Source organism: Colletotrichum navitas (assembly GCF_030913465.1).
Source record: "Colletotrichum navitas strain CBS 125086 chromosome Unknown LY79scaffold_6, whole genome shotgun sequence".
NCBI classification, from domain to species: Eukaryota; Fungi; Ascomycota; class Sordariomycetes; order Glomerellales; family Glomerellaceae; genus Colletotrichum; species Colletotrichum navitas.
The window spans coordinates 561,230-584,242 of record NW_026850552.1 but is presented as its reverse complement, the minus strand read 5'-3'; the positions used below and the strand labels follow the sequence as shown (position 1 = coordinate 584,242).

The 23,013-nt window shown below is 54.2% G+C and overlaps 10 protein-coding genes across 10 annotated transcripts; 8 read left to right on the top strand and 2 right to left on the bottom strand.

The window, feature by feature from the left end:
- Positions 1 to 442: 442 nt before the first annotated feature.
- On the top strand, positions 443 to 1,272 carry LY79DRAFT_325686 (uncharacterized protein). The gene has a single exon (XM_060552451.1). It carries the CDS (start codon positions 602 to 604, stop codon positions 1,220 to 1,222), a length of 621 nt encoding a protein of 206 aa, XP_060418760.1. The 5' UTR covers positions 443 to 601; the 3' UTR covers positions 1,223 to 1,272.
- A 430-nt stretch (positions 1,273 to 1,702) lies between these two features.
- Positions 1,703 to 4,505, top strand: LY79DRAFT_325769 (YT521-B-like domain-containing protein). The gene is made up of 6 exons (XM_060552452.1): positions 1,703 to 1,926; positions 2,015 to 2,135; positions 2,205 to 2,805; positions 2,862 to 2,921; positions 2,969 to 3,486; positions 3,536 to 4,505. Exons 2-6 carry the CDS (start codon positions 2,064 to 2,066, stop codon positions 4,148 to 4,150), a joined length of 1,866 nt encoding a protein of 621 aa, XP_060418759.1. The 5' UTR covers positions 1,703 to 1,926; positions 2,015 to 2,063; the 3' UTR covers positions 4,151 to 4,505.
- Positions 4,506 to 6,204: 1,699 nt separating this feature from the next.
- On the top strand, positions 6,205 to 6,846 carry LY79DRAFT_666337 (hsp20-like protein; the record flags this gene model as incomplete). The annotated part of the gene is made up of 1 exon (XM_060563207.1): positions 6,205 to 6,846. The coding sequence occupies one exon, from the start codon at positions 6,205 to 6,207 to the stop codon at positions 6,844 to 6,846; it is 642 nt and encodes a 213-aa protein (XP_060418758.1).
- An 874-nt stretch (positions 6,847 to 7,720) lies between these two features.
- LY79DRAFT_666336 (Rad51-domain-containing protein) lies at positions 7,721 to 8,882 on the top strand (the record flags this gene model as incomplete). Its single annotated transcript, XM_060563206.1, has 3 exons — positions 7,721 to 7,813; positions 7,873 to 8,020; positions 8,071 to 8,882. 3 exons carry the CDS (start codon positions 7,721 to 7,723, stop codon positions 8,880 to 8,882), a joined length of 1,053 nt encoding a protein of 350 aa, XP_060418757.1.
- A 240-nt stretch (positions 8,883 to 9,122) lies between these two features.
- LY79DRAFT_599325 (nucleoporin Nup120/160-domain-containing protein) lies at positions 9,123 to 13,277 on the top strand. The gene is made up of 3 exons (XM_060561820.1): positions 9,123 to 10,070; positions 10,121 to 12,178; positions 12,229 to 13,277. Exons 1-3 carry the CDS (start codon positions 9,428 to 9,430, stop codon positions 13,065 to 13,067), a joined length of 3,540 nt encoding a protein of 1,179 aa, XP_060418756.1. The 5' UTR covers positions 9,123 to 9,427; the 3' UTR covers positions 13,068 to 13,277.
- Position 13,278: 1 nt separating this feature from the next.
- On the bottom strand, positions 13,279 to 14,951 carry LY79DRAFT_539919 (vacuolar protein sorting-associated protein 26). The gene is made up of 4 exons (XM_060556839.1): positions 14,427 to 14,951; positions 13,870 to 14,342; positions 13,673 to 13,814; positions 13,279 to 13,597 (listed from the first exon to the last, which is right to left on the bottom strand). Exons 1-4 carry the CDS (start codon positions 14,641 to 14,643, stop codon positions 13,461 to 13,463), a joined length of 969 nt encoding a protein of 322 aa, XP_060418755.1. The 5' UTR covers positions 14,644 to 14,951; the 3' UTR covers positions 13,279 to 13,460.
- A 303-nt stretch (positions 14,952 to 15,254) lies between these two features.
- Positions 15,255 to 16,417, top strand: LY79DRAFT_666333 (ribosomal protein L6; the record flags this gene model as incomplete). The annotated part of the gene is made up of 4 exons (XM_060563205.1): positions 15,255 to 15,300; positions 15,688 to 15,735; positions 15,872 to 16,127; positions 16,186 to 16,417. The coding sequence occupies 4 exons, from the start codon at positions 15,255 to 15,257 to the stop codon at positions 16,415 to 16,417; spliced, it is 582 nt and encodes a 193-aa protein (XP_060418754.1).
- A 1,301-nt stretch (positions 16,418 to 17,718) lies between these two features.
- Positions 17,719 to 19,522, bottom strand: LY79DRAFT_325393 (uncharacterized protein). The gene is made up of 2 exons (XM_060552449.1): positions 18,013 to 19,522; positions 17,719 to 17,957 (listed from the first exon to the last, which is right to left on the bottom strand). Exons 1-2 carry the CDS (start codon positions 19,088 to 19,090, stop codon positions 17,833 to 17,835), a joined length of 1,203 nt encoding a protein of 400 aa, XP_060418753.1. The 5' UTR covers positions 19,091 to 19,522; the 3' UTR covers positions 17,719 to 17,832.
- LY79DRAFT_325385 (uncharacterized protein) lies at positions 19,259 to 20,344 on the top strand. Its single transcript, XM_060552448.1, has 2 exons — positions 19,259 to 19,662; positions 19,733 to 20,344. Exons 1-2 carry the CDS (start codon positions 19,427 to 19,429, stop codon positions 20,097 to 20,099), a joined length of 603 nt encoding a protein of 200 aa, XP_060418752.1. The 5' UTR covers positions 19,259 to 19,426; the 3' UTR covers positions 20,100 to 20,344.
- Positions 20,345 to 21,151: 807 nt separating this feature from the next.
- Positions 21,152 to 22,802, top strand: LY79DRAFT_506996 (V-ATPase subunit H; the record flags this gene model as incomplete). The annotated part of the gene is made up of 3 exons (XM_060553778.1): positions 21,152 to 21,449; positions 21,612 to 22,140; positions 22,190 to 22,802. 3 exons carry the CDS (start codon positions 21,152 to 21,154, stop codon positions 22,800 to 22,802), a joined length of 1,440 nt encoding a protein of 479 aa, XP_060418751.1.
- Between the last annotated feature and the right edge of the window lie 211 nt (positions 22,803 to 23,013).

Below are 23,013 nucleotides of genomic sequence, written 5' to 3'. Positions count from 1 at the left end.
CCCGTAGCCCGGACAAGTGCGAGGGCCATCCGTCCCTTACACATCCCGGAGCGGCAGCCAAGAATCGAAGAAAAAAAAAATCCCATCCTTTCTTCATCCAATTTGTTGCTGTATGTTCCAGGACGGGTACCCGGCCATGCACATCAGTTCGTTCCCACGTCCAGGGTGTCCCCTTACCCGCTGGTCCCCAAGCCCGCCTCTTCTACCATCACCCCCCCTCCTTCTTCCAGCCGTCCCTGGACCCCATTTCATCTGGGCTGAACTGGGCTGCCTACTGTACATCCCTTGCCCAAACTGACCAAGAAGCTCTTCGGCTGCAGGGTTTTCGTTTCCGTGCTGACTTTCCACACTTACACCTCGGACCTTCTAAGCCCACGCCTTCCTGAACGCCACTTAACCCATCGCCTGGCCCGGCCGTTCCCATCTCGCCTTGCCAGTCACCCCAGTCCCGTATCGTCTTGTCTTTTCTCTTCCAACAGCTCGGTGTGCCTAGGCCAGTATTCTACGCTGCCTACCATATACTCGCCTCTTTCTCAGACGGCGTAGGTATCCCACTGTAACACTGGACACAGAGCAGAGTATCCGACCGTTTAGCACCTGCATGCCAGACTTGTTCTCAACACGACCAACTGCCAGTTCCTCGGGGCTCGCCTCTGCTTTTCCTTTGGCAGCTCCTCCGGCTTCGACATTGGCACTAGTCCGTGCAGTCTTCCCTCTGAGCATCCCACAAATACTTGAACGGTACTCTCGACCACATCAGAACCCCGTCGTTGTCGTCGTCTCTTGCCCAGAGCCCCGGTATTGCTCAGGAATAGACTGGGCTTTCCGGAGGACCCATACTCGCCTTCGTAAGACTTTCCTCTCCTTGGGAATTTGGCCACCGTTCTACCGGCGACTCGATATTTTCTCTGCCCTGTGGTTTTGTCCCATCCTCTCTCTGCTTTCCGGGTCTCATGTTGGGTCTTTCTCTTCCTCCCCCATAAGTATCATTGGACGTTCGACGACCAAACAAGATCTTTGTGTTGCCTTGGTCACTCAAACACGCGGCGGCAGCAGCAGCAGCAGCAGCAACTCTAACGGATCATACCAGGAGCCTTCGCCGAGCGCTCACTCGCTTAAGCCAACTTGTCACTCCACCGGCGGAGTTTCTTCACTCGATCTGCTCTGGCGTCGCTATTCTTTCTTTCTTGGCCTCTCGTTGCCTCATCTGCCCTTGCTTTGAACAACACTCGGAAAAGCGTCCAGCTAGCATCCTTCATCTTACTCAAGAATCTTCTACTTCTCGATCGTTTTGGCTGCGTCTGATTAGCGTTCCGCAAAGTCTAGACCTTCCAGTCCTCTTTGGCAGCCTGGAGGAGCAACCCCTGCCTCGGTCCCCGAACTTCAGGTAAGAGACAGCCCTCCTTTAGTGGCAACTGTACCACACTGAAGCCGCGCCTCTCCACACGATGTGCATGCCTGGAGTTCCCTAATCTGGCCCCTCGCGTCTCGTCCCTTCGTCCCGTCCTCTTTGGCAGGTCCCCCTTCACCCCGGTACTAGAGAGGCTACGCTCCCCTGCTTCGGGCTCTTCTCTGCATTCGTATTGGACGCCCAGACGAGCTGATCGCCTTCCAGGAATTTCATTGAGCACACGCATTGCAGTCTTCATCAGAGCAGGGTTAGCTGCCACATATACCCTGGGGCGCTCGGAAGTGTGACTTGCCAGAGGAACCCCCCTTTCCAAAGGCTGTGCAAACTAGCCACATTGTCCACAACGTGGGCATTCGATCCTGCGCAGCAAATAGCTCAATCTCTCTGTGTGTGGCGCCTAGAATCACACACCCGCCATATTCTACTCCATCCGTCATTCTCTTGCCGTCCGGGCTTGCTCTGCTGGAACTTGTCAATTCAGAACTCTTGAGGCTTGGACTAGTGCTTCGCCAAAGGTATAAACAAACAGACGGGCCCGTTTCTGCTGCCGTTGATCCCGACCACCGGTTTCAGAAGCTTTCCTTGCTAACTCCTCTTTGACAGTTTGTGGACGGCATAAACTCCGACCCAAGGTCACTTCACCACGTTACCAATGGGAGATGTTCAATCCCCCTCCGGCGCTCCCGAGTATCCTATCGTGGATTCTCATCAAGTTCCGAACGCTGTAGGTGTCTCGTCGCTTTACCTTGACGAAAAACCAGGGATGGAGGCTCAAGCTATCCCCTATCCGCAGCACCAGCAGTACGCCCCCCCACAGCAGCATGCCTTCTCCTCCCAGCTGGACATGGCACAGCAACCCGCAGCCGGCCGCCCCGGCGCCTTCAGCATGAACGGTATGGCGAACGCGCTGCCACAGGCTGCCATGAGACACAATCTCTACGCGCCCGGCGGCCAACAGCAGCATCAGCAGCAGCGGTTCAGCCCCGCAACATCCTCGCCGTCTATGATGCCGCAGATGCCTCAGATGGCTCCCCAGTACTCTGGCCAAGCCGCGATGCCCATGGGGAATCCGCACTACTACATGCCACAACATCCGCATATGCAGCACTACTATGTCAACCAGCTTTCCCCGAGCCAGCAACCAACTCGACCGAACATGGGATACTACCCGAACCAGATGATTATGAACCACCCGCAAAGCGGTCACATATCCCAAGGATACTACTATTCTCCGGCCGGTCACTATGCTCAGGGTCAAGCCATCCCGAACTCAATGGTGTCCGCGCAGTACATGGGAGGGAATATGGCACATAGTGACCCAAGAGGCATGCCGCAAGTTTCGAACGGGGTTGATCCCAATAGCGCACATGTTCCTTCAAGCCACAAGCCCAGCGGTATGTTCGTGAGACATGGGTACTGAAAGGCAAGTTGTTGCTGACCGAAAGTATAGAAACGGATGACGGCCGGTCCGGTATCGTTCGAGGGCCGCCGCGAAAGCCGCGTCAAAGTGGTAAGCGAGCCGCGGCTTCTTTGGATACAAGTCGTTAATAGAAATAGGCCACGCGATTTGGATCGGAAACCTCCCACCCCAGACCGACTTGATGCACCTAGTTCACCATGTGTGCAAGGAAGCGAACGGCCTCGAGTCCCTATTCCTGATATCGAAGAGCAACTGCGCGTTCGCAAACTTCAAAGACGAGCACACTTGTATGACGGCCCAGCAGAAACTACACGACTCCAAGTTCCAGTCCGTACGTCTAGTCAGCCGCCTGCGCAAGAGCACCGTCGAAGGCGCAACTGGTGTTACGGCACCTACTGGTCCAGCAGCATCGTCTGGGTCGCAAACTCCTCACGATGCCACACCGCAGCTTGCAGACAAGGAGAACGCGTCAGAAGAGGCAACGTCCGAAACGAACGAGGCCAAAACAGTTACCACCGCCGTAGAGACGGCATCCCAGAAGGACAAATTTTTCATCCTGAAGAGTTTGACAGTGGAGGATTTGGAGCTCAGTGTCAGAACAGGCATTTGGGCAACCCAGTCTCACAACGAAGAAACTCTCAATTCTGCCTTCAATGTAAGCGTGCTGTTTCCTTCCAATCCGGAGCATTCGCTAACATGTCTAGGCGGTTGATAACGTGTATCTTGTCTTTTCTGCGAATAAATCGGGAGAATACTTTGGATATGCAAGAATGACTTCTCAGATCAACGAAGACCCGGATGCCGCGATCGAGTTTGCTCCTAAGGCACATTCTGTGGACGATGTTGATTTGCCCAAGGCGATCCCAACTGAACCCACGGAATTTGCACCCAAGGGCAGAATTATCGACGATTCGTCGAGAGGAACAATCTTCTGGGAAGCAGAACGCGAGGAGGGAGACAGCGGGGATGAAGAGGAGGAGAACGAAGTGGACCAGAGCGACGTGAGCAGCCGGAAGAGCGGGAACCAGGAAGTGGATGGCACCACGAAGGCTTGGGGTAAGCCGTTCAAGCTCGAATGGCTGTCGACCGCACGCCTGCCCTTCTACCGAACCAGAGGGCTGAGAAACCCCTGGAACTCGAACCGGGAAGTCAAGATTGCAAGAGACGGTACGGAGCTGGAGCCATCGGTTGGGAGGAGGTTGATTGGACTCTTCAACAGGGTGCAAAGTCCCGGGCCTGGATCTGGGCCGGCTGCCATGCGCCCCGGTATGGCCATGATTGCAGGCTACCCCCCCATGAGGCCACAGTACCAGCAATAAGCCGAATCAAGATGATCTCGTTATGCGGGTGATACGACTCTGAAGCATTTTCTCCTGGTTATCAGGCTTATCTGGGTTCGGCTCTTGAAGGTTGAGAAAGGGTTGTTCATATTACTTGGGTAATGGGCGCGTAGAGGCTATGGCAATCGATACTCATATATGGCTATCTGGACATTGGTTCTCACCGTACCTAATCTGATTGTAATTCTGTGTGAGAGCTCCATCTACACCTTTCATAATGCAAAAAGTGCGGGGGCGTTGTTTGGCTTAGCGCGTGTTTTCTACCGGTTCCGGACTTACCAGCCAGTCTTTACACAGATCTGCTGATACAGGCGAAGACGTTTGGGAACCAGTTGAATCAGGCGCCTCCATTGCGAACCGTGAGTCCAAGGCATGTCGTCGATCGACTGTGGCACCTTTGTTGTGGCGACCTCCACAACTGTGGCTTAACCCTCGGAAGGGATGAACCTTGTTTGATGATCACAGCTCAGCTCTGAACCTTAATTAATCAGGGGCAATGCCTTGCGCGGGCGGTTTCGCTGCGGTAACGGTACGTTGCTCATTAATTTACAGGCTTGTTTGTGAGTTGTTGTCGCTGACGAAGAGAAATGGAAAGGAAAACCAAACTTTAAGAGCGTCTTTTGATAGTGAGATTGTTACAGAGAGCCATCCGCTGTGACTAGAACTGACTGGAAAAGCGGCGTGTAACCATGAGGGGAGCTGAGCGCAAGGGTGTATCGTCTTTACACCACAATGGGCTACCGAGCATGCTGGACTGGTTCCCCATTCGAGCGGCAGGCAATATTAGAAATCCCTCGAAGGCCCTATGGTGCATTCGGCTCTCCATCTTGTTGGCCGTAGCCGTCAAACTGATTACCGAGGGGCCTACTTTCGTATTACAGCGAGGTCTCTCGTCCCCTGCCCGTCTTCCCGGAAGCGAAATCTCCTGAGGTCGAAGATAGGAAGCCCTCTGGGGAGACCCAGATTACTGAGCCCATAGCGGACACACAAGTACTTCTCTGCCCCGTGTTTTCTCGGCGCAGACGCGTGCATGATACACGGACATCATGAAAACGTTTGCAAATGGTGTAAACATGCTCTAGGGAGATAAGGAGGTTAATTGAGGGGGAGAGTGGTGTTAGGTGCCGAAACCAAAGCGCCTAGACCTGGCCATTGGATTTCAAGGGGAGGGGCAGTACCTAGAGCACTCTGGAAAGCCGGCCGGGCTAGTGGGGCGGTTGGAATGGACACGGACCATCCATCCATTTGTCCACTTGACGACGCCGGGGTAGGAGCTTGATTGGCTGGACGCGTCGCTACGGTGGTTGCGGGGGCACCCTCGACCCCAGTTCGGGGCCCGGAACTCTAAAAATTAAGCGAGTGAGAATGGAAGGAGAACATGCCCGTCCAAAAAAGGCTTTGACCATGCAAAGCTCTTCGACGGCATTCGAAGGTCATGCCATGGGGTGCTTTAGTGATGTCAAAATGATGCGATGATTGAATCTTGTGACTGGGCTTGATGCAATGACACTGGACTTGAGTTTCCAAATGTTTCCTGTAAGTGTATGTGTTTGGTCTACTGGTGAGAGACGGCCGTTGCTGGTGTCGTAACAGTGGAAGGTGCTAGAAGCGTCCAGCGACTTCCGAGCCCCGAAGTTCCTAGAAGCATCGCGACGGCTTCATCACCAACGCATCTGCTTGCCAGAATCGCTCCAGAACCAGGCTCCAGACGGATGGCGTTCCTTCTGCAATGTACGAGGTGTTTCTCGAAGCACCTCGCATCCCGTTTCTGGACCCACCAGCGATGATTCCTGAGCTCTGAGGAAGTCACATCAGTGCCGACCCTCAGTGTATAAATCGACCGTCTTGATCCCCTCTCGTCTAGGCCTTTCTCTCCTCACCAGATCAGAACAAACAAAGACAACAAGAAAAGCAATTCGACACCGCTCAATACTTCAAAACACATATCGCTCTTGCGAACTCTTCCCCTACATCTAAAAAAAATCACGACACAGTCGCGTATACACTACAACCTTCTAACGAACAACGTCAAAATGGCTTTCTTCCCTCGCAACTTCTACAACACCCCCTCCGACGCTTCCTTCACCCCTCTCTTCCGCCTTCTCGAGGACTTTGACAACTACTCCCGAACCACCGGTTCGGGCAGCAACGGCGGCGCCCGCGGCACCCACCGCAACCACATCCCCAACTTCCAGCCAAAGTTCGATGTTCGCGAAGTCGAGGACGCGTACGAGCTGTATGGCGAGCTCCCAGGCATGAACAAGAACGATGTCTCGATTGAGTTTACCGACCCTCACACCCTCCACATCCGCGGCCGCGTCGAGAGATCGTACACCGCCGGCACTCCCCCGGCGGGATTCCTCCAGGGCAACGGTGCCGAGATGAGCGGCGCCATCACCGAAGGCAACGAGAAGTCCCGCCAGCCCACCGTCGAAGACGAGAATGAGCAAGATGGTAACAAGAACAACTCCATCGAGAAGTCCGGCAAGAAGGAGCCGGTCGACAACGCCAAGTACTGGGTCTCGGAGCGCAGTGTCGGCGAATTCAGCCGCGTCTTCAACTTCCCCGGCCAGATTTCGCAGGACTCCGTCTCGGCGAGCTTCAAGGACGGCATCCTCTCGATCCGCGTCCCCAAGGCGCCCAAGCATGAGGCCCGCCGCATCCAAGTCAACTAAACCGCACGTACGAGTCTGACAACCACGACAATGTTGTGACCACACAACGAACAATTGTAACAACATCGGCAAGACGACGAACGGGGATTGCGCTTCGAGGAAGAAGCATCATTGACGATTCTGTTTCTGCATGGCCAATTGTACAGCGGTTCTTTCTCTTTTCGCATTGCGATGCTAAGTTGAAATGTCTTGGGATCCCAGTTCTCTTGTGTTTGTAGCTAGCGAATTAATCAATCATTCATCACACCGCATTTTTTTAATAGTTTTTAGTTTTCCCCCGTATGAATTGCGATATACCAAGAGATGCTGAGCTGGAATTCTCCGAGTCCCCCGAAGACGGTGGTGCTTTGAAAGTCGGAAAAAGAAAGCTGTCCCAAGTTTACAAACCTGCGCCGACCTGACGAGCCGGGATGAAAGAGTGGTAGATGGGAGCTAGGCGAAGTAAATGTAAAAAGCAAAACAAAAATGAAGTAAGAAAGCTCCAGATTTTCCGAAAAGGGATCTTCATTAACCAAAAAAGTTGCTGGTTTGCGTATATCAGTAATAAAAGCTCGTTCGCTTTACCGACGTGAGATGAACCACATGGATTCGGTAATCGTAAGCAAAAGCCAAGGGGGCCGGCCCCCCCTGGTAGGACGCTAACTCCAGGCACACAGCGGGGCAAGCAAAACACTTAATTGCAGCACGTGACTTGGCGTGTTTTCTCCTCCGCACATCGCCACCCCACGGTCCTGGCCGACGCGTCTTAAGAATCCGCTCGCCTCCCCCCATCGATATTCTCCTGTCCGCATGCACCACCTTACTCTTGACGGGTCGCAGCCATTCCTCACGCATAAACCAGGCAGTGACACATTTTACCACACCTGGAAGAGCAATGGCCGAACCGGACGGCTACGAGGAAAGCCACAATGGCGACGAGGGCGTCGGAACTGGGCCCGGCGCGCCAACGCCACTCTCTGCACTTGAGGTACAATATCCTGCGAATCGCCCCCTTGAACGGAAAATGCTGATGCGGCGTCGTCTTAGGGAGTCGCAGGCTTGACGAAGCGTGATATTCAAATGGTGGTCGATGGAGGCTTCAACACGGTAGAGTCGGTCGCGTATACCCCGCGCCGAATGCTTGAGCAGATCAAGGGCATTTCCGAGCAGAAGGCCACCAAGATCCTTGCCGAAGGTAAGCCTGACTACTCCAATTTTCTTGAACTTTTCTTATCCTTTGTGCAGCCTCGAAACTTGTTCCGATGGGCTTCACGACCGCCACTGAGATGCATCAACGACGCAGTGAGCTCATCTCTATTACAACGGGCTCGAAACAGCTCGACACCCTTCTTGCCGGTGGTATCGAAACCGGGTCGGTGACCGAGCTTTTTGGAGAGTTTCGCACGGGAAAGAGTCAGATCTGTCATACGCTTGCGGTGACATGCCAGTTACCCTTCGACATGGGGGGTGGCGAGGGCAAGTGCTTGTATATCGACACCGAGGGCACGTTCCGGCCTGTTCGTCTGCTTGCCGTCGCCAACCGATTTGGTCTCTCCGGAGAGGAAGTACTGGACAACGTGGCCTATGCGCGTGCGTATAACTCTGATCATCAGCTTCAGCTCCTCCAGCAGGCTGGCGCCATGATGTGCGAGACGCGGTTCTCCCTGCTCATTGTCGACTCTGCTACGGCACTTTACAGAACCGACTTCTTGGGCAGAGGTGAACTGTCCTCGAGGCAGACCCATCTTGCCAAGTTTATGCGTACACTACAGCGTCTCGCTGACGAGTTTGGTATCGCTGTCGTCATCACGAACCAGGTCGTTGCTCAGGTCGATGGCGGACCTAGTGCTATGTTCAACCCCGACCCGAAGAAGCCAGTTGGCGGTAACATCATTGCTCACGCTAGCACGACACGAATCAGCTTGAGAAAGGGGCGTGCCGAGACCCGTATCGCCAAGATCTACGACAGTCCATGCTTGCCCGAGAGCGACTGTCTGTTTGCGATCAACGAAGACGGCATTGGCGACCCTAGTCCCAAAGACCTGGAGAAGGATTAGGCGGTGTGAAATGATGCGTGACTTGTCGAGAGTGGCTGTAACGGTGTTATGCGCATATGAGTGAGCTTTGATACGCCCTGGTTGGGAAAGATGACATGCATTAGTGCTGGCGTTGGACGGCAGGTTTTATGATGGAGTTGTGGCATTTCTCCTTCGACGGAAGCAAACTAGGCCTTTGACATTTAATAGACAGAAAAAGAATGAGCTTGAGACGGAAAAACTCGATGGATTTGACCCGTCAATACCTAAAATGCCCAAGGCATCGGCGACGTGAACGATTCTTGGCTATTGTTCCCACGCCAACAAACACACCGTGCAAGTTAGAAACACTGCTTATTGGCACTGTATCAAGCTGGTTGCTGTATTGGGATTAGCCCCACCAGCGCGTTGGAGTCTTCAACTGGAAATTCCATCAACTCGAATCGCGACGACCTTTTGCTGTCGCAATATTGCTTAATGCGCCGAGCCTGACCCGCCATTCCTGCGGCCTCTTCCCTTTCTTCGACGGCATTAGAGGCTTTCCACAGGACAGGGTTGAAATCGCAATGGATTCCATAGACACGCAATACCTCTACCGAGAGACTCGTCTCAATCTCGAACCGGCCTCCGCCTCGTCCATCGTCAATATCCGTGTCCCCTCGCTGACGTCGAACGGCAGGGGCGCGGACCGCAAGCTCACGAACGGCGACAAAAACGTTAGCGAAGATGAGGTTACCTTTCGTCTCAAGAGCTTGGCGTCTGCCTCGTCGGTCTACCACCGCAAATGGCACGCCGCACCGCGCAGTTTCCTGTGGAGATTGCTGGAGGACGGCCTGGTCCTGAGCCTCCGTGTTGTCGACACCTGCCGCCAGGAGAAGGTCGTCGATGCACCTCTCATCCTCAACTTCAGATTCACAGTGCCGATTCAGTCGTCATGCGTGGCCTTCGCCGATCCCCGAGAACACGATGCGCTGTCCATGTTCGTGCTCGACGAGTCCAACTCCCTATACTCCTTCACCCTACGACCCGACTTCTTCAGGAAGCGCTCCGCAATCGAGGCCGGCCCGGGTGACGCTTGCAAGGTCTACCAGCCAAAGGTTTTCGGTTTCAAGCACCCGCACCGCATGGTCGCTGCGAGCACCGACCAGGTCGTCATATCTTTACACGACGGAGGGCTGGTGCGGTTGGACCGGAATAAGACCCATGATTGTAAGTTTTCGTTTTCCCCTACAATCGAGCTCGTGATTGACACTTTTTAGCGACGAACAACCCATGGAAAGAGACCATCTATAACTCGCAAGGCTGGGCTCAAGGCATTCGCAGCTACCTTCCCTTCAAACAGAACCACACCATCCGATACCGTAACATTCACATGGATGCAAGCGCAGCGACGTCGATACAGGTGACGGATCTCGGCCTCGATGATGCGGCATTTCTCTTTACAGTCTGTCTCGACCACCGCATGCGCATCTGGAACTTGCGAACCGGTCAGATACTATTCACTGGAGACATTCTCAACGCCGACCGCAACCCTCAGGAGGTCGGCAAGTGGCAGATTGAGCCGACGCAAGCAAACCTTCTGCAGGTGGTTGGTGACGGCACAGGCAACCGTATATGTGCTACATATTCGCCCATTGGAGCTGGAGAGTTCAAGTTCTGGAACATCAAGGCCCGCGATAGTGACACCGTCTACGTAGAAGACGCTTTTCCAGACACAACGCTTGTCCCTTCGTCGCCCTCTCTGTCAGATGTCTGGACCTTGGCGGACTTTGTTCTCTCAAATCTTGCCGATGGCGGGATCCAGTTGTGGACGCTGTGGAAGAACAACATGACGTACAGGGTTCAGGAGCTTGACCTCAACAGGGACAGCATCGCCGAGTCTTGGGAAAGTGGGTGGGTGTCGGTTCACATTGATACCAGCTACCCAACAGCACCAACTTCTGGGCCGTCGGACCCCACCGATCCGACCGAAAAGTGGTTGGAACTTATCCTTGCGCCTGGCCGCTTCACAAAGGCTACCCTTGAAACAGCTCTGTCCATCTACGAAAAGGGACTTTACTCACAGAAGGAGAGCGGAAGCTCGAAAAGCCAAAAGGGTTTGGCAGAGTCAATCTGCTCCATACTCGCCTCCACAGCATCTTTGGACCGGAACTCGGCTGGTGGCATGGATTACGAGCAGTTTCGAGCCAGCAGCGAGACCCAATGGCGGAGGTTCTACCGCCTTCTCATCGAATTGGACAAGCAGCGTGGCGAAGCGGTCTCTCTGGTCCTTGACGCGGACTCCGATATGACATGGGTTGTATGTGCAGACGTCATATCTGCCGTCAGAGAATGTAGCTCGCTAGAGCGGCTGTATTACAACCTCTCGCGACCGGAGGAGGGCACCGAAAGGGTGGCGAACCTTGTGGCTACAGGAGTTGGCTTCCTCGATGCAATTTCCGACAGCATCCAACAAGTCTGTACGGCTGCACTGCGACCGGAAATATTCGAAGAGACGCCTAGGACGGATTACGAAAGAATCCAATATCTGTTCGACACCACTGCTCTGTGGCGCACTGTAAGCGAAGAAGACTGCGCCCAGGTCATTGAGAGCCTGGGACAGAACTACATCGGCGTCACGATGGCTCTGTACGAGAGCTTATCTAGCTTGATTGCGGCCACAGACGAGTCCGGAAGCCGCAAAGCCCGTCAACCTCTGACGGATTTTGGAAGAAAACTGATCGTCAAGGCTGTTCAAGAGACGATTGACCTGCAATGGACGGTCATCTTTAGCCAGATTTTGTTGTTGGTGCACATGGAGTTCGACTGGGAGCAGGAAGAAGACATGCTCTCCAAGCGACTCGACGTTGGCACCGTATTCAGACAATTCCTTGAGTCCCTTCGCCGGTTAGAGCTGCTCCGCTGGCTATCCAAGACCGAGATCACTGTTCCCCTCGGCAACAAGCACGAGCGCAATGGTTCATTCTCTGGTTCGCCTAGTGCCTCCAAGCGATCAGGCGATGAGTATCAGACGGTCACTGCGCTGGAAGGCAACGTGGGTCACCTTCTCGGTTTCGGTGACAATCGAAACGAACCCCTCGCAGCGAGCATAACGGATATCGTCACAGATCTCTGTGCCTCCAACAGCGACGTCGAAGTGTCGCCGACTCTAATTCAGTGCTCCCTCATTAGAAGAGAGCGAGCTGACCTTGCTCTGGAGCTCACACCTTATTGTGTCCAGACGCCTTTCGCCATCTACATCCAGGGCCGCGTCTTCCTCGCTCTGAAGGACTTTGCCCAAGCCGCCTTCCATTTCCGCAAAGCGGCGATTGGTATGAGTAAGTCCGACCTTCCCTGTACCTTAAAGCCTTGCTGACATGAGATACAGGCGTCAAGGATGTCGATGTCGACCGACACAGCAGTGGCCTCCTAGATGACACCGAATGGAACCTGCTCAACAAGGGACCAGCTCGGTACCACTGCCATATCGTAGCTCTCTTCGAGAAAGTCAAGGCCTACTCCTTCGTCATCGAGTTTGCTGGTCTTGCCATTCAATATTCTCACGCCAGCCCCGAAGCTGCGCTAGTCAGGAGCGAGATGCTCAGCCGCCAATTCAACGCAGCGACGGTGCTCTCACGCTTCGACGTCGCCCACGCAAGTCTTCTGGCCATGAAGGACAAGGCTATGCAGCTCTCGTCCCTCCGCAAGCTGATTGACAAGATGTGTGAATCCTACCACAACAGCGAACTCATGTCACTGCCGTTCCCCGGCCTGCAGGACTCGATTGACGAGATCCTGGCCCAGAGGTGCAAATCAACAATGGATGTCCTCAGCGGCATCCCGTACCACCAGATTCTCTACTCGTGGAGGATCAAGCACAACGACTACCGCGGGGCCGCCACCGTGCTGCTCGACCGTATCCAGAAACTACAGCATGCTGGCGAGGGCGACAAATTGATAGGCGAGGATATTCTTGACACGCCCGTGACCAAGCAGTACCTGTTACTCATCAACGCCCTGAGCTGCGTCGACGCCAAGCAGGCGTGGATCTTTTCGGAGGAGCTGCCCCCGCCCAATGCAAGAGAGACGACGAACTTCCAAGGCAAACGCAAGGTCGTTACATTGACCGACTTGCGGAAGCAGTACCAAGACGAGCTGGACAGGATCGCCGCCATTCAGAACAACCAGTTCGGTTTTGAGGCCGACGATGTCATGGATATTTTGTAGTAGCGTCAAGGAGCCTGCCAGGTGAGGATACCAACGAAAGACAAGAAAAGAACGAAAAGGAAAAGAGCTGTACAAGTAATTGACATGATCCCGGACACAAAGAATGATCCTGGACACCAGATACCTTACGAACTGCATGGATTGGGCTTTGGCTTTTGTTTGCTTATAGGTTTCGCAGTGGAAGGGCAGAATAAATTTCATATTTTTCGTATCAGTGCAGCAGACCCAGCTCTGTCTTTACCCCAAAACGCCGTGACCTTATGCTAAAACTGCGCGTAACCGACTGGACGAAGACTACCTATCATGACAGCTCCCCAGAACCCCTGTATCATCATCAACAACAAGAAGCACGGCACATTACTTATAAACCACACCATCCACTTTCAGAGGTCTCTATGCCTGAAGGGGAGGAGGGCCCATGAGCTTGGGGTTCTCCGGGGCGGCAGCCATAATCATGTTGGGACCGGCGACCGCGTCCGGGGCCTGGCGATAGAGGATGATTTCCGATTGCTTGAAATACCTCCGTGCGTCTGACCCGTCTTGTTGTTAGCATGGTCTGACAAGATGAAATGGGCAGCGTCGGCAGGGAGGGGAGGGTTCCTGACCTTCGTCGATGAGCACCAGACTGAGGTAGTATCGGGTCGAGAACTTCTTGTTCACATCCCGGAAGGTCGGGGTCAGGTCGAAGCCGCCAAGGAAGAGGCGGATGGGAATGGTCTCTCCTCTCGAAGGCGAGCCGTCCATAATCTGCCCGAACAGTCAGCATGCAGCGCATCCTAGAAGGCCGAACCGGAGAGCCTACCTCGAACCGCACCAGCGTCTCACTCTCGTTATATTGGTTCGGTGCCGCGCCCGTCGTTTCTCTCCGGATGATGGACAGCTCCATGTGCTTGATCTTGAGGCGGACCAGCAAGAAGTATATGCGACCGACTATCACGTCCTTGAGGTGATACTTTGACTTGGAGTACTCGAACTCGATGTGCAGGCAGTCCTCGATACCAACGTCCATCTTGATGGATGAGTTCATCTCCGGGGGTATGCGGTACGAGTAGACCCAGATGTCCTTTTCGCGGATGACGTCGGCCATGCGGCGGGACACGGTGACGCGGACAAAGTAACGCAGCTTGACGTTGATGCCATTGTACGACTCGTACTGCTTCTCGACGTTTTTGAAATTGAAGTCGAACGTCTGCGGGTGTTGCAGCTCGCCAGGGGCGGCGAGCTCCTGGACAAGCGAAAGGAATTCGTAGTGGTTTCCGCGGTCGAAGAACATTTCTGAGCGTTGTGGTCAGTGTCAGGTGGGAGGGTAGGGGGCCTTCGACTTGGTTACGCGAAGATGGTAGTGGTTCAACAACTTACCTATCGTGCCAATGAACTGGACTTTGATGCCCGTATGCTCTAGCCGCTTGCCGTCCTTAGGTCTGATGGTAACGGCGCCCTTGACGCTCTCGCCATCCATATACAGCGGCGCCTTTTCGCGGCGGTTTTTATCGAGCTTGACGTCCACCATAGACCGCTCATCAGCGTCTTCCAACACGATGTCGATGTCGACGGGAGTCGAGAAGAAGTACGACATCTTGGCTTATGCGGGGATGCCCGGATCTCGCGCGCGAAAGGTGTTCGTACTGGTTCGGAGAAAAGGAATGGACGTCGTTCCAGCTGCGAAGTGTCCGGTCGTGGGCTGGAGGCTGGTGATGGGGGCGTATATTAGAGCGGTTGGCACCGAAGTCAGGGGAGTTGGAGAGCTTCGTGGCTGACGTATATCTCTCTACGCTGCTTGCTGGATTGCGCCGAGCCAGCTATCAATCAAGGTGGGCGGACAATTGGAGCTATCAGGAATGGCCCCTCTCATTGGCTAGAGTTTACACGTGAGATAGGCATCCTTGTACTAGCCACCCTGTGGCTGGTTGCAGGAGTGATGTGGCTTTACCGAGTCAGAGCCAAAATGGTGGTTTAGCAACCCTTTCCACCGCCTACCGCTTTCGACACTAAAAGTACGCACAGACCACACAGGGCTTGCGAGCCCCCATCATTCGGCGCACCGCTGGGCTCCCAATCGCAACTCGAGCGAGCTCGAAAAGTTCGTCCTTTGGCCTTTGAGAAAAAGTTGTCCATCGCCCAACGAAACAGACCCGTCGCCCAGTAGATCGCCCAGTCGACAACCCTCCTCTCCCCCCCGACGTCAATATGAGATACATTCACTCCCAGGAGAGCCTGACGGTCCCTCAGGATGGTACGTGAAAAGAAAAGCCGACGTCGTCAGCGTCGTCTTCGAAAGACACGCAGCGATTAAGCACACAATACACCGAGAAATCCCACCCCACTCGTCAATCACGATGCGGCCCCCTGCGAGCTCCGCCGAATTCTGAACTTTGGGATACTATAACACCTCGTGTCGCCATTCGCTTTTCGGGCCTCGGCCTCCCTCTGTCTCTTTGTTTCGGTACCGATGACCTCGGTCTGAGGTTGTAAACCATGGGCAGACTGGGGGACCAGCGAGCGCTCGAGGCGGACGACGCGGCATGGGTTTTTGGGTTGAAAAGTTTTAGACTGTGGATGAGCTCGAAAGGAGCAGTAGTGGCAGGCAATTGAATGCATGCTGACTTGGATTCTCCAACAGTCAAGGTTCACATCAAGTCCCGCGTCGTCACTGTCGAGGGCCCCCGTGGTAAGTACAACGTCTCCCCTCCTTTCCAGTCATTGCGCTCCCTCCTAGGGTCGTGACTGGCGGTACCTCGATACCAAGTGCTATGCGCCTCACGGCGAGAGACTCTCGAATCTGAGTTGGCTGACACCGTCTGCAGGCAAGCTCGTGAAGGACCTGTCCCACTTGGCCGTCAACTTCTCCCAGCCGGTCAAGGGCACCATCAACATTGAGATCCACCACGGCTCAAGAAAGAACGTTGCCACCCTCCGTACTGTCCGCACCCTCATCAACAACCTGATCGTCGGTGTCACCAAGGGCTTCAAGTACAAGATGCGCTACGTCTATGCCCATTTCCCCATCAACGTCAACCTGGACAAGAACTCCGAGACTGGTCTGTGGGAGGTCGAGATCCGGTATGTTCGCCCTGTTGGTGTAACAACATGAATGTAACAGGCGACTGACGTATCTCAGCAACTTCATCGGCGAGAAGCTCGTCCGCCGCGTCGTCATGCGCGAGGGTGTTGACGTTGCCGTCTCCACTGCTCAGAAGGATGAGCTCGTCCTCACTGGCAACTCTCTTGAGGCTGTCTCCCAGTCTGCCGCCGATATTCAGCAGATCTGCAAGGTCCGCAACAAGGATATCCGTAAGTTCTTGGACGGCATGTACGTCTCCGAGAAGGGCAACATCGAGGAGGACGCTTAAATGCATCTCCGGAATCCCGAGAAATTAAGGATTCTTGATGTAAGGAAGCTGGGCATGGAGGGGAGCGGGGAAATCCAAACAAAAGTCAAATGGTCATGTTTTTTTCCGAGGACTATCCAAAAGAGCAACTGGGTTCTGGGTCTCAACACAGGCGTGGCCGGGGTTCCATTTTTTGCATCGTGTAGCCCAAGGGTTACCGTACGAATCACATCAAAAAGTCAAGCAAGACGTTACCAGCTCCCTTTCGCCGAGCGGATATTACCCCCTTCAACACTTTACGATAGCCATTACCTGCCTGAAGACATTTCATGGTGAACTGATACCCACGTAAGCGTAAAGAAATGAACAAGAAAAGACCATCTCCCGCACCTAGCAACATGATTATGTGATCAGCTTAGTGGGCTTATAGAGGGAAGATTGAATGTGGTGTGCATCGGTATCAGCGAATCTCGTCCAACTGACTCGGCAATGGCCCTCACTACAACATTGGTTTTTGTGATCATGATCCTTGATGTCCGGTTGTTATAGCCACTGATGCGTCAAAGGCCTACTAAAGAGACTCGGACCGTACAGAGAGTCAGGAGGCCTGCCGGGCAGCAGAGCCGCTTTCGTCGAATCCTCAAACTATTCCCAGCAGGGATGGGCACAGCAGCAAGCGCAGACAGTACGTGCATGGAAATACAGTTTGTTCCATGCACACGGGCGAACAGCAGGTCGCACCGCACCGCACCGGTTTCGCGGGCGCGGTACGTTCATCCCGACTTTTGGTTCATCCAACAGACTTGGGCCGCAGGAGAGCCGTGCCATGAGCAAGCTTGAGCCAATATTACCTACTTCACAATTCGAGAACATGATTGACCTGACTAGAGATGTTTATTTCATTCCTTGCGTTACAGGCGCTTCTGGAAACTGCTTCCGAGAGTCTGCCTACCAAAATTTCGTCTATGCCATCAAAACATTCTGGACATCGTACATGCTATGCGGGGAGGCTGGGCTGTGCTGTGTAATGCTTTCCAAGACGAGAGAGAGCCACACCATAGGAAAAAATAACAAGAAAAGGTAGGAAAACGCTCAGTATGCAAAGAGATGTTCCACCTCCTCAAGACACTCCTCATCATTGCCGTCTCCAAGCTAGGTAGCTCCTCCTTTTTGACCTTGTCCACCCCCAACATTGTCATTTTTCTCATTCAATCAACCTTTCGTTCTCTCATCGTCGCCGAATTCCACTCTTCGTCTCTCGTACGGCGTTGTGTCCCGTCTCCCGAGTCGTCAGGAATCAAGACGTAGATTCATATCGACCATCTCCTTAACGCCAATAGAAAGAACAGCAAGAAAAGACAATAATACCAATTTATATACGTGTCGAAGCATGTTCTGGGCTTCGGCAGGGCCTTATAAAGAAAGCGGCCGAATACCTATGCAATATTTTGAGGCCGGGAAGACCTCCAAGAGAAGGATGCTTCGCTACCTCCGTGAGTGTCGTGTCGTGCGGGTACCGCGTGTTTGACCGGTTCGGTGAGTTCTTCCACCCGAGCTGGAACTGCCTAGGTAGGACGTCAGATCCGATCGAGTCCGAGAATCCGATGAAGACTCACTGGGACTTGTCCCCGTGTACGAGTAGTACGAATCCGTGTAGCTCGACCGCGGCTTGCGCGCTGGCTTGTCCTTCTTAACGTTCAGCAGCGCCAGCAACGTCGCGGCGGCGGCACCCAGGCCCAACCACTTGGCGCCCTCCTTCTTCTCCTCATTGCGGCGCGCAGCGGGTGCAGGACGGCTGCCGCCCGCGAACCAGCCGGCATGCGAGGGGCGGTGGGAGTGGGCCGAGGGCATACGACTGCCGTGGCGTGAGTATCTTTCTTCGACGACCTCGATCCGCTCACGGCTGTGCTCCTTCTTCTTCTTGCCGCCGAAGATGAGGCCCCAGAGACCACGGGCGATGCAGCAAAAGCAGAGCAGCATGAGCAGACCAAGGCCAGCGAGAGTGCCGATAACAATACCCGCGATTGCGCCGCCGCTCAAACCTCCGCCAGTACCCTCGTTGGTCACGGGCACAACGGTTCCAGTTCCAGTCGCGGTTGCCGATGCAAAGGTGCCTGTGGCTGCCGTGCTTGTGATGCGATAGGGGGCCGAGAATTGAGTAGTGATTGTTACGCCTCCAGAGGTAACGGTGGTGATACCTCCACCCCAGCCAGCTCGCTGGGCGCATTGCCCTGCGTAGGCACAGTACTGATAGACGGCGCAGCAAATGCTGCCGCATGCTGTCTCTCCTTCGTGCTGTGGGACACACGTGCCTCCAGCTCCCCCTCCTCCGACGTTTGTTGTCGCAGGCCAATCTGTTGTGATAGTGCTGGTGAAGGTATTGGTCTCGGTCCAGGTTGTGGTGAAGATGCCATAGCCCCCACCACCGTTGATGGTGCTGCAGCCAGCGATATTGTCGACTGTGTAGCACTGTTCGCCAGAGCCACAGCAGTATTGAGAGTCAACACCGCAACGCTGGACGCAGTCGCGCTTCATGAACTTGTCTCCAAGTTCATAAAATAGGTTGTTGGCCACATTTTGCAGAGGGTAAGGGTGGGCGGAAACCAGTGTGGGTGCGGACGCCAGCAGCAGGAAACCGGCGACGACCAGAGGGGCTGCAACCGAGTGCTTGCGCCGGCTCATATCGAGATCCATGAACGTGAGGAAGCCGAAAGTACGGCGAGGTGGGGATTGTAAGTGAGCTCTCGCCCACACTTGTCTGGTGGGTCAGCTCAATGAATGGGAAGATGCCGTGGAACGAACTGTCTCGTAGCCTCGCGAGCGTCTCCTAGTGATAAAGAGAAGGAGCAAGAGGAATGCGGTTTCGTGTTGTAGCAAAAACAATGAGGTATTAATGGTCAGCGGGAAAAATAAAGACGAGTGTCAGGCGGTAATAGTCGTATGAGTGTGCGTGTGCTGGCCGACCTAGCCTGTTAGTGTAGGTGTCGGCAATGACCGAGTTGTTGGGGTGATGTCCTTGGGTGTAGATAGATGGGTAGGGAGAGAAGAACCAAGAAATCGGAAGAAATAACGAAATCTGCAGGCAGGTTTGGTTTAAGAGAGAGAGAGAGAGTGCGGACGAAGCGGAAGTGTCGTATTACTTGGTTTGGGCAGAGAGGCAGTCTTTTTTTTTTTGGTCTTTTCCCCTCCCCTCGCGGGTCGGTTCCCAACCTCCCCTCTTCGTCCGAGTCCAACCTCTTAATTTTGCTGCCGCTGTCACTACACAGGTACAGACGCACCCACACAGACAATCCCACAGTACTACCTCGATTAATGCAATGTTTCGCAGGGATCTAGCTTCACTTGGAAGCCTGCTAGCTGGCCAATCTTTGACAAGGGGACTCTGAAGATACGTCTCGATTGCGCGATTCCATCACTGTTGCTACGGTTTTCTGCTCTGGTTCCTGAAGATCGGGCGCCGAGAGGTGGTTCCCTGTACCGGGAGACCAAGACACCCGGAAGACAAAGCGTTGTGACTGGCCCGGTGCGGGGGGATGCCTGTGTGAGTTGGCAGACGGGTCACTTTCGCTTTTGTGACTGGCCCGGCCCAGAGCGCCTCGTTTCCACATGTTTACCTGCAGGGGTCGGTCTGTCCACTGGACGACAATCGATAGGCAGAGAAAGCCTGTTTAGGCTACTCGACCTAGCTAGTGTATCCGTATGAAGTAAAGAGAGAGAGAGAGAGAGAGAGAGGAAAGGGGAGAGAGCGTGTGTATGTAGGTATGCTTGTTTGCCTTGTCTCCGTGTACTTTCTTTACGCTTTCGGATCTCTTGCATAGTCATTGGTCACCTACGCTTGGCCATCCCATCATGAAGCTTCTTCAATGAGATCGTGCTCATTTGCATCCTGGCAATGAGACTAGTCTTGAACTCTGGACGCGATGACAGCTGTCGCGCTTCGACTGTCTTAATTCTTTACACGACGTCGTGATAACATCTCAGCAGGTACCAGTCCGTGGGTTCCGCAACTTTTGACATGGCCGACCGACGGAAGCCATGCCGGCAGGCTAGGAGCCCAAGACCCATCACAGAGTGACGGTGATGCCCTGGCTAACGACGCCCTCCGTCATATGATATTCAAGGGACTCGTGCCTTGCATATGGCGTAGGCTAGCAATCGGTTTCGAATACGGGTAATTCGTGCAGAGCAAATGGATGAGGAGCAGCCAGCTCTGGCTCCATATCGCGAACCGAGTATCGTCGACAACTACTGATCGAGAAAATCGAGTGGTTGGAGGCTGGGGCAGAATGGGTCGCCGCTATGCTGTTTCGAGTACGGAGGACCTACCTAGCAGAGACGGCGGGCCAAGCTTCTTGAATCGGTTCGAGTGAAGGAAGGTAAAATGGTCCGAGCGCACCGCCACAATCACATTGGCAGCAGGTCGTCTTCATTGGCCACAGGCAAGCTGTGGTGGGGCACACAAAGCTTCGGCTTGTGGCTAATGGAGAACTGGACCCCAAGCCAATCAAGTGCCTTCAACCTGACACAGTGACTTGGAGCAGGGAACTGCCCCAAAAACTGGGCAGGCGCGGCTGCGGCTGCGGCTTGAGAGCATTACGTTCGTCACAGACAGTTTGCAGCCGCGAACCACCTGCGACCCTCAGCACGTCGAATCCATCCCCTCTTTCCGAATTCTCAACAGCACAACCGTTGGTGACGCAGGTCCATCTCAAATCGAAGTCGCCTGGGTCTCTACATTCCCTCGACTCGCCCGCCATGTCGCTCGATACCCCCACGTATCTGGGCTCGCTGCAGGACAACATCCGCCAGCGGCCAATCCCCTGGGATGGCGCTGTTCGAGCAGGCACCATCACTGAGGACCACCTGGCCCGCATCCGTGCCGTCGACAAGGCGAAGAACCCCGAAGCGAGGAAGGAAATTGTAGAAGGAGACCTCGACGGCTACCGCTCCCTCTTTGTGGGCGAACCGGGGAAGCCCTCCGTGCTCGAGTCTGCGGGGAAGCAAGCCAAAATCGTTCAGTACATTCTCGTCCTCCTGGCCGACCTCTTGCCCAGTATGTCCTGCACCTTTCTCCTAGCCAAATTCATCGCTTTGGGGACAATTCCTGTGATACCCTTTACTCTTTCGCCTCGCGCCTCTGGTTGATACGTATCGACGTTGAGGTTTAGCCGTTGTTTTGAAACCGCCAACTAATGCCACTATCTCCAACCTATAGGTGTACCATCGCTCTCCAAGGCCATCTTCAAGAGCAGCGACCCCTACAAACACTTCCTACCCTTGCTCGCCCACTCCAACAATACCGAGGATCCGATCCCACTGCTCACCTCGACGGCTTTGACCAAGCTCATGTCGCTCGCGGGAGACGAGTCGCAGGCAACCAAGAATGCCATCCCCGTACTTCTCTCGTACTTATCTGGCCTCGCGAAGAGCTCCGATGCTGGTCTCCAGGACATTGCCGTCCAGGAGTACTCTTCCATCCTCTACGGGCATGCCTCTAGGCAGCAGTTCTGGAACCAAAGGAGTGAGACAATTGCGCCTCTGATTGAGATTCTCAGAACAGCGGCCGGTATTGGAAGTAACGGCAGCTCGTCGGCAAGCATATGGAGTGGCACTGCGCCCACAAGAGCGCCAGGCTTTGAGGGTTCGCTCGGCGGTGGTGTTGGTCTGCAGTTGCTGTACCATGTTCTGCTGGTGATTTGGCAAATGAGCTTTGAGGCCGAACAAATCGGCGACGAATTGAACGAGTACGTCCAAGCCCATTTGCAGATTATTTGAAAGCTAACTCTGTGACAGCGAATACGACATTGTTCTGCTGTACACCCAGCTCCTACGTCTGTCCCCGAAGGAAAAGACGACTAGGTTGGTTGTTTCGACGCTCTTCAACCTACTCAGCAACAACCAGAAATCTCTGCTCCCTACGGCGGTGCTTGCGCGACTGCCCTCGCTCCTTGTGAACCTAAGCGGCCGCCACTTGACCGACCCTGACCTACTCGAGGACGCCCAGCAACTGAAGGACCTCCTTGAGGAGTACACCAAGACAAAGACCACATTCGACGAATACGTTGCCGAGGTCGAGTCCGGCCACCTTCGCTGGTCACCGCCTCACAGAAGCCAGGTGTTCTGGGCTGAAAATGCGCGCAAGATCCTGGAGTACGAGAATGGAGCAATCACGCGTAAGCTAGCCGAGATCATGAAGAAGCCGTGGGATAACGACAAGGCCGTCTTGGCAATTGCTTGCAACGACGTTGGGGCATTGGTTAAGGAGGTGCCCGAAAAGCGATATCAGTTGGAGAAGCTCGGTCTGAAAACAAGAATCATGGAGCTAATGGGAGAAGCCGACGAGAACGTCCGATGGGAGAGTTTGAAGGCACTGGGCGGCTGGCTTAAGTACAGCTTTGAGAACTGAAAGTGTTTCTATGGCGACTAGTATGGCTATCGGTGCCTCGTGAGGGGCTGTTTTGTATGTATAAACGGGGACAAGCATTGCTCAGGCAGTTTAGAGTGGACCGGGAGTCTTTTTTTCCCCTCTCCCCTTGCATGTTGTTTAATCGGCCAACGCTCTCGGCCTAAAAACCATTATGTATCTACCTCGGCTGTTCCACAAAACCTCATCCAGA

Coding starts and splice junctions, on each gene's coding strand:
- LY79DRAFT_539919 (XM_060556839.1), bottom strand. CDS start 14,643: ATGTCGTACTTCTTCTCGACTCCCGTCGACATCGACATCGTGTTGGAA. Junction 14,343..14,426: donor CCAGTTCATTGGCACGATAG/GTAAGTTGTTGA, acceptor CACAACGCTCAG/AAATGTTCTTCGACCGCGGA. Junction 13,815..13,869: donor AGACGCTGGTGCGGTTCGAG/GTAGGCTCTCCG, acceptor CTGTTCGGGCAG/ATTATGGACGGCTCGCCTTC.
- LY79DRAFT_325393 (XM_060552449.1), bottom strand. CDS start 19,090: ATGGATCTCGATATGAGCCGGCGCAAGCACTCGGTTGCAGCCCCTCTG. Junction 17,958..18,012: donor GTACACGGGGACAAGTCCCA/GTGAGTCTTCAT, acceptor CTACCTAGGCAG/TTCCAGCTCGGGTGGAAGAA.
- LY79DRAFT_325769 (XM_060552452.1), top strand. CDS start 2,064: ATGGGAGATGTTCAATCCCCCTCCGGCGCTCCCGAGTATCCTATCGTG. Junction 2,922..2,968: donor GCGAAAGCCGCGTCAAAGTG/GTAAGCGAGCCG, acceptor TAATAGAAATAG/GCCACGCGATTTGGATCGGA. Junction 3,487..3,535: donor CTCTCAATTCTGCCTTCAAT/GTAAGCGTGCTG, acceptor TAACATGTCTAG/GCGGTTGATAACGTGTATCT.
- LY79DRAFT_325686 (XM_060552451.1), top strand. CDS start 602: ATGCCAGACTTGTTCTCAACACGACCAACTGCCAGTTCCTCGGGGCTC.
- LY79DRAFT_599325 (XM_060561820.1), top strand. CDS start 9,428: ATGGATTCCATAGACACGCAATACCTCTACCGAGAGACTCGTCTCAAT. Junction 10,071..10,120: donor CCGGAATAAGACCCATGATT/GTAAGTTTTCGT, acceptor GACACTTTTTAG/CGACGAACAACCCATGGAAA. Junction 12,179..12,228: donor CAAAGCGGCGATTGGTATGA/GTAAGTCCGACC, acceptor CATGAGATACAG/GCGTCAAGGATGTCGATGTC.
- LY79DRAFT_325385 (XM_060552448.1), top strand. CDS start 19,427: ATGGGTAGGGAGAGAAGAACCAAGAAATCGGAAGAAATAACGAAATCT. Junction 19,663..19,732: donor CTGCCGCTGTCACTACACAG/GTACAGACGCAC, acceptor GCAGGGATCTAG/CTTCACTTGGAAGCCTGCTA.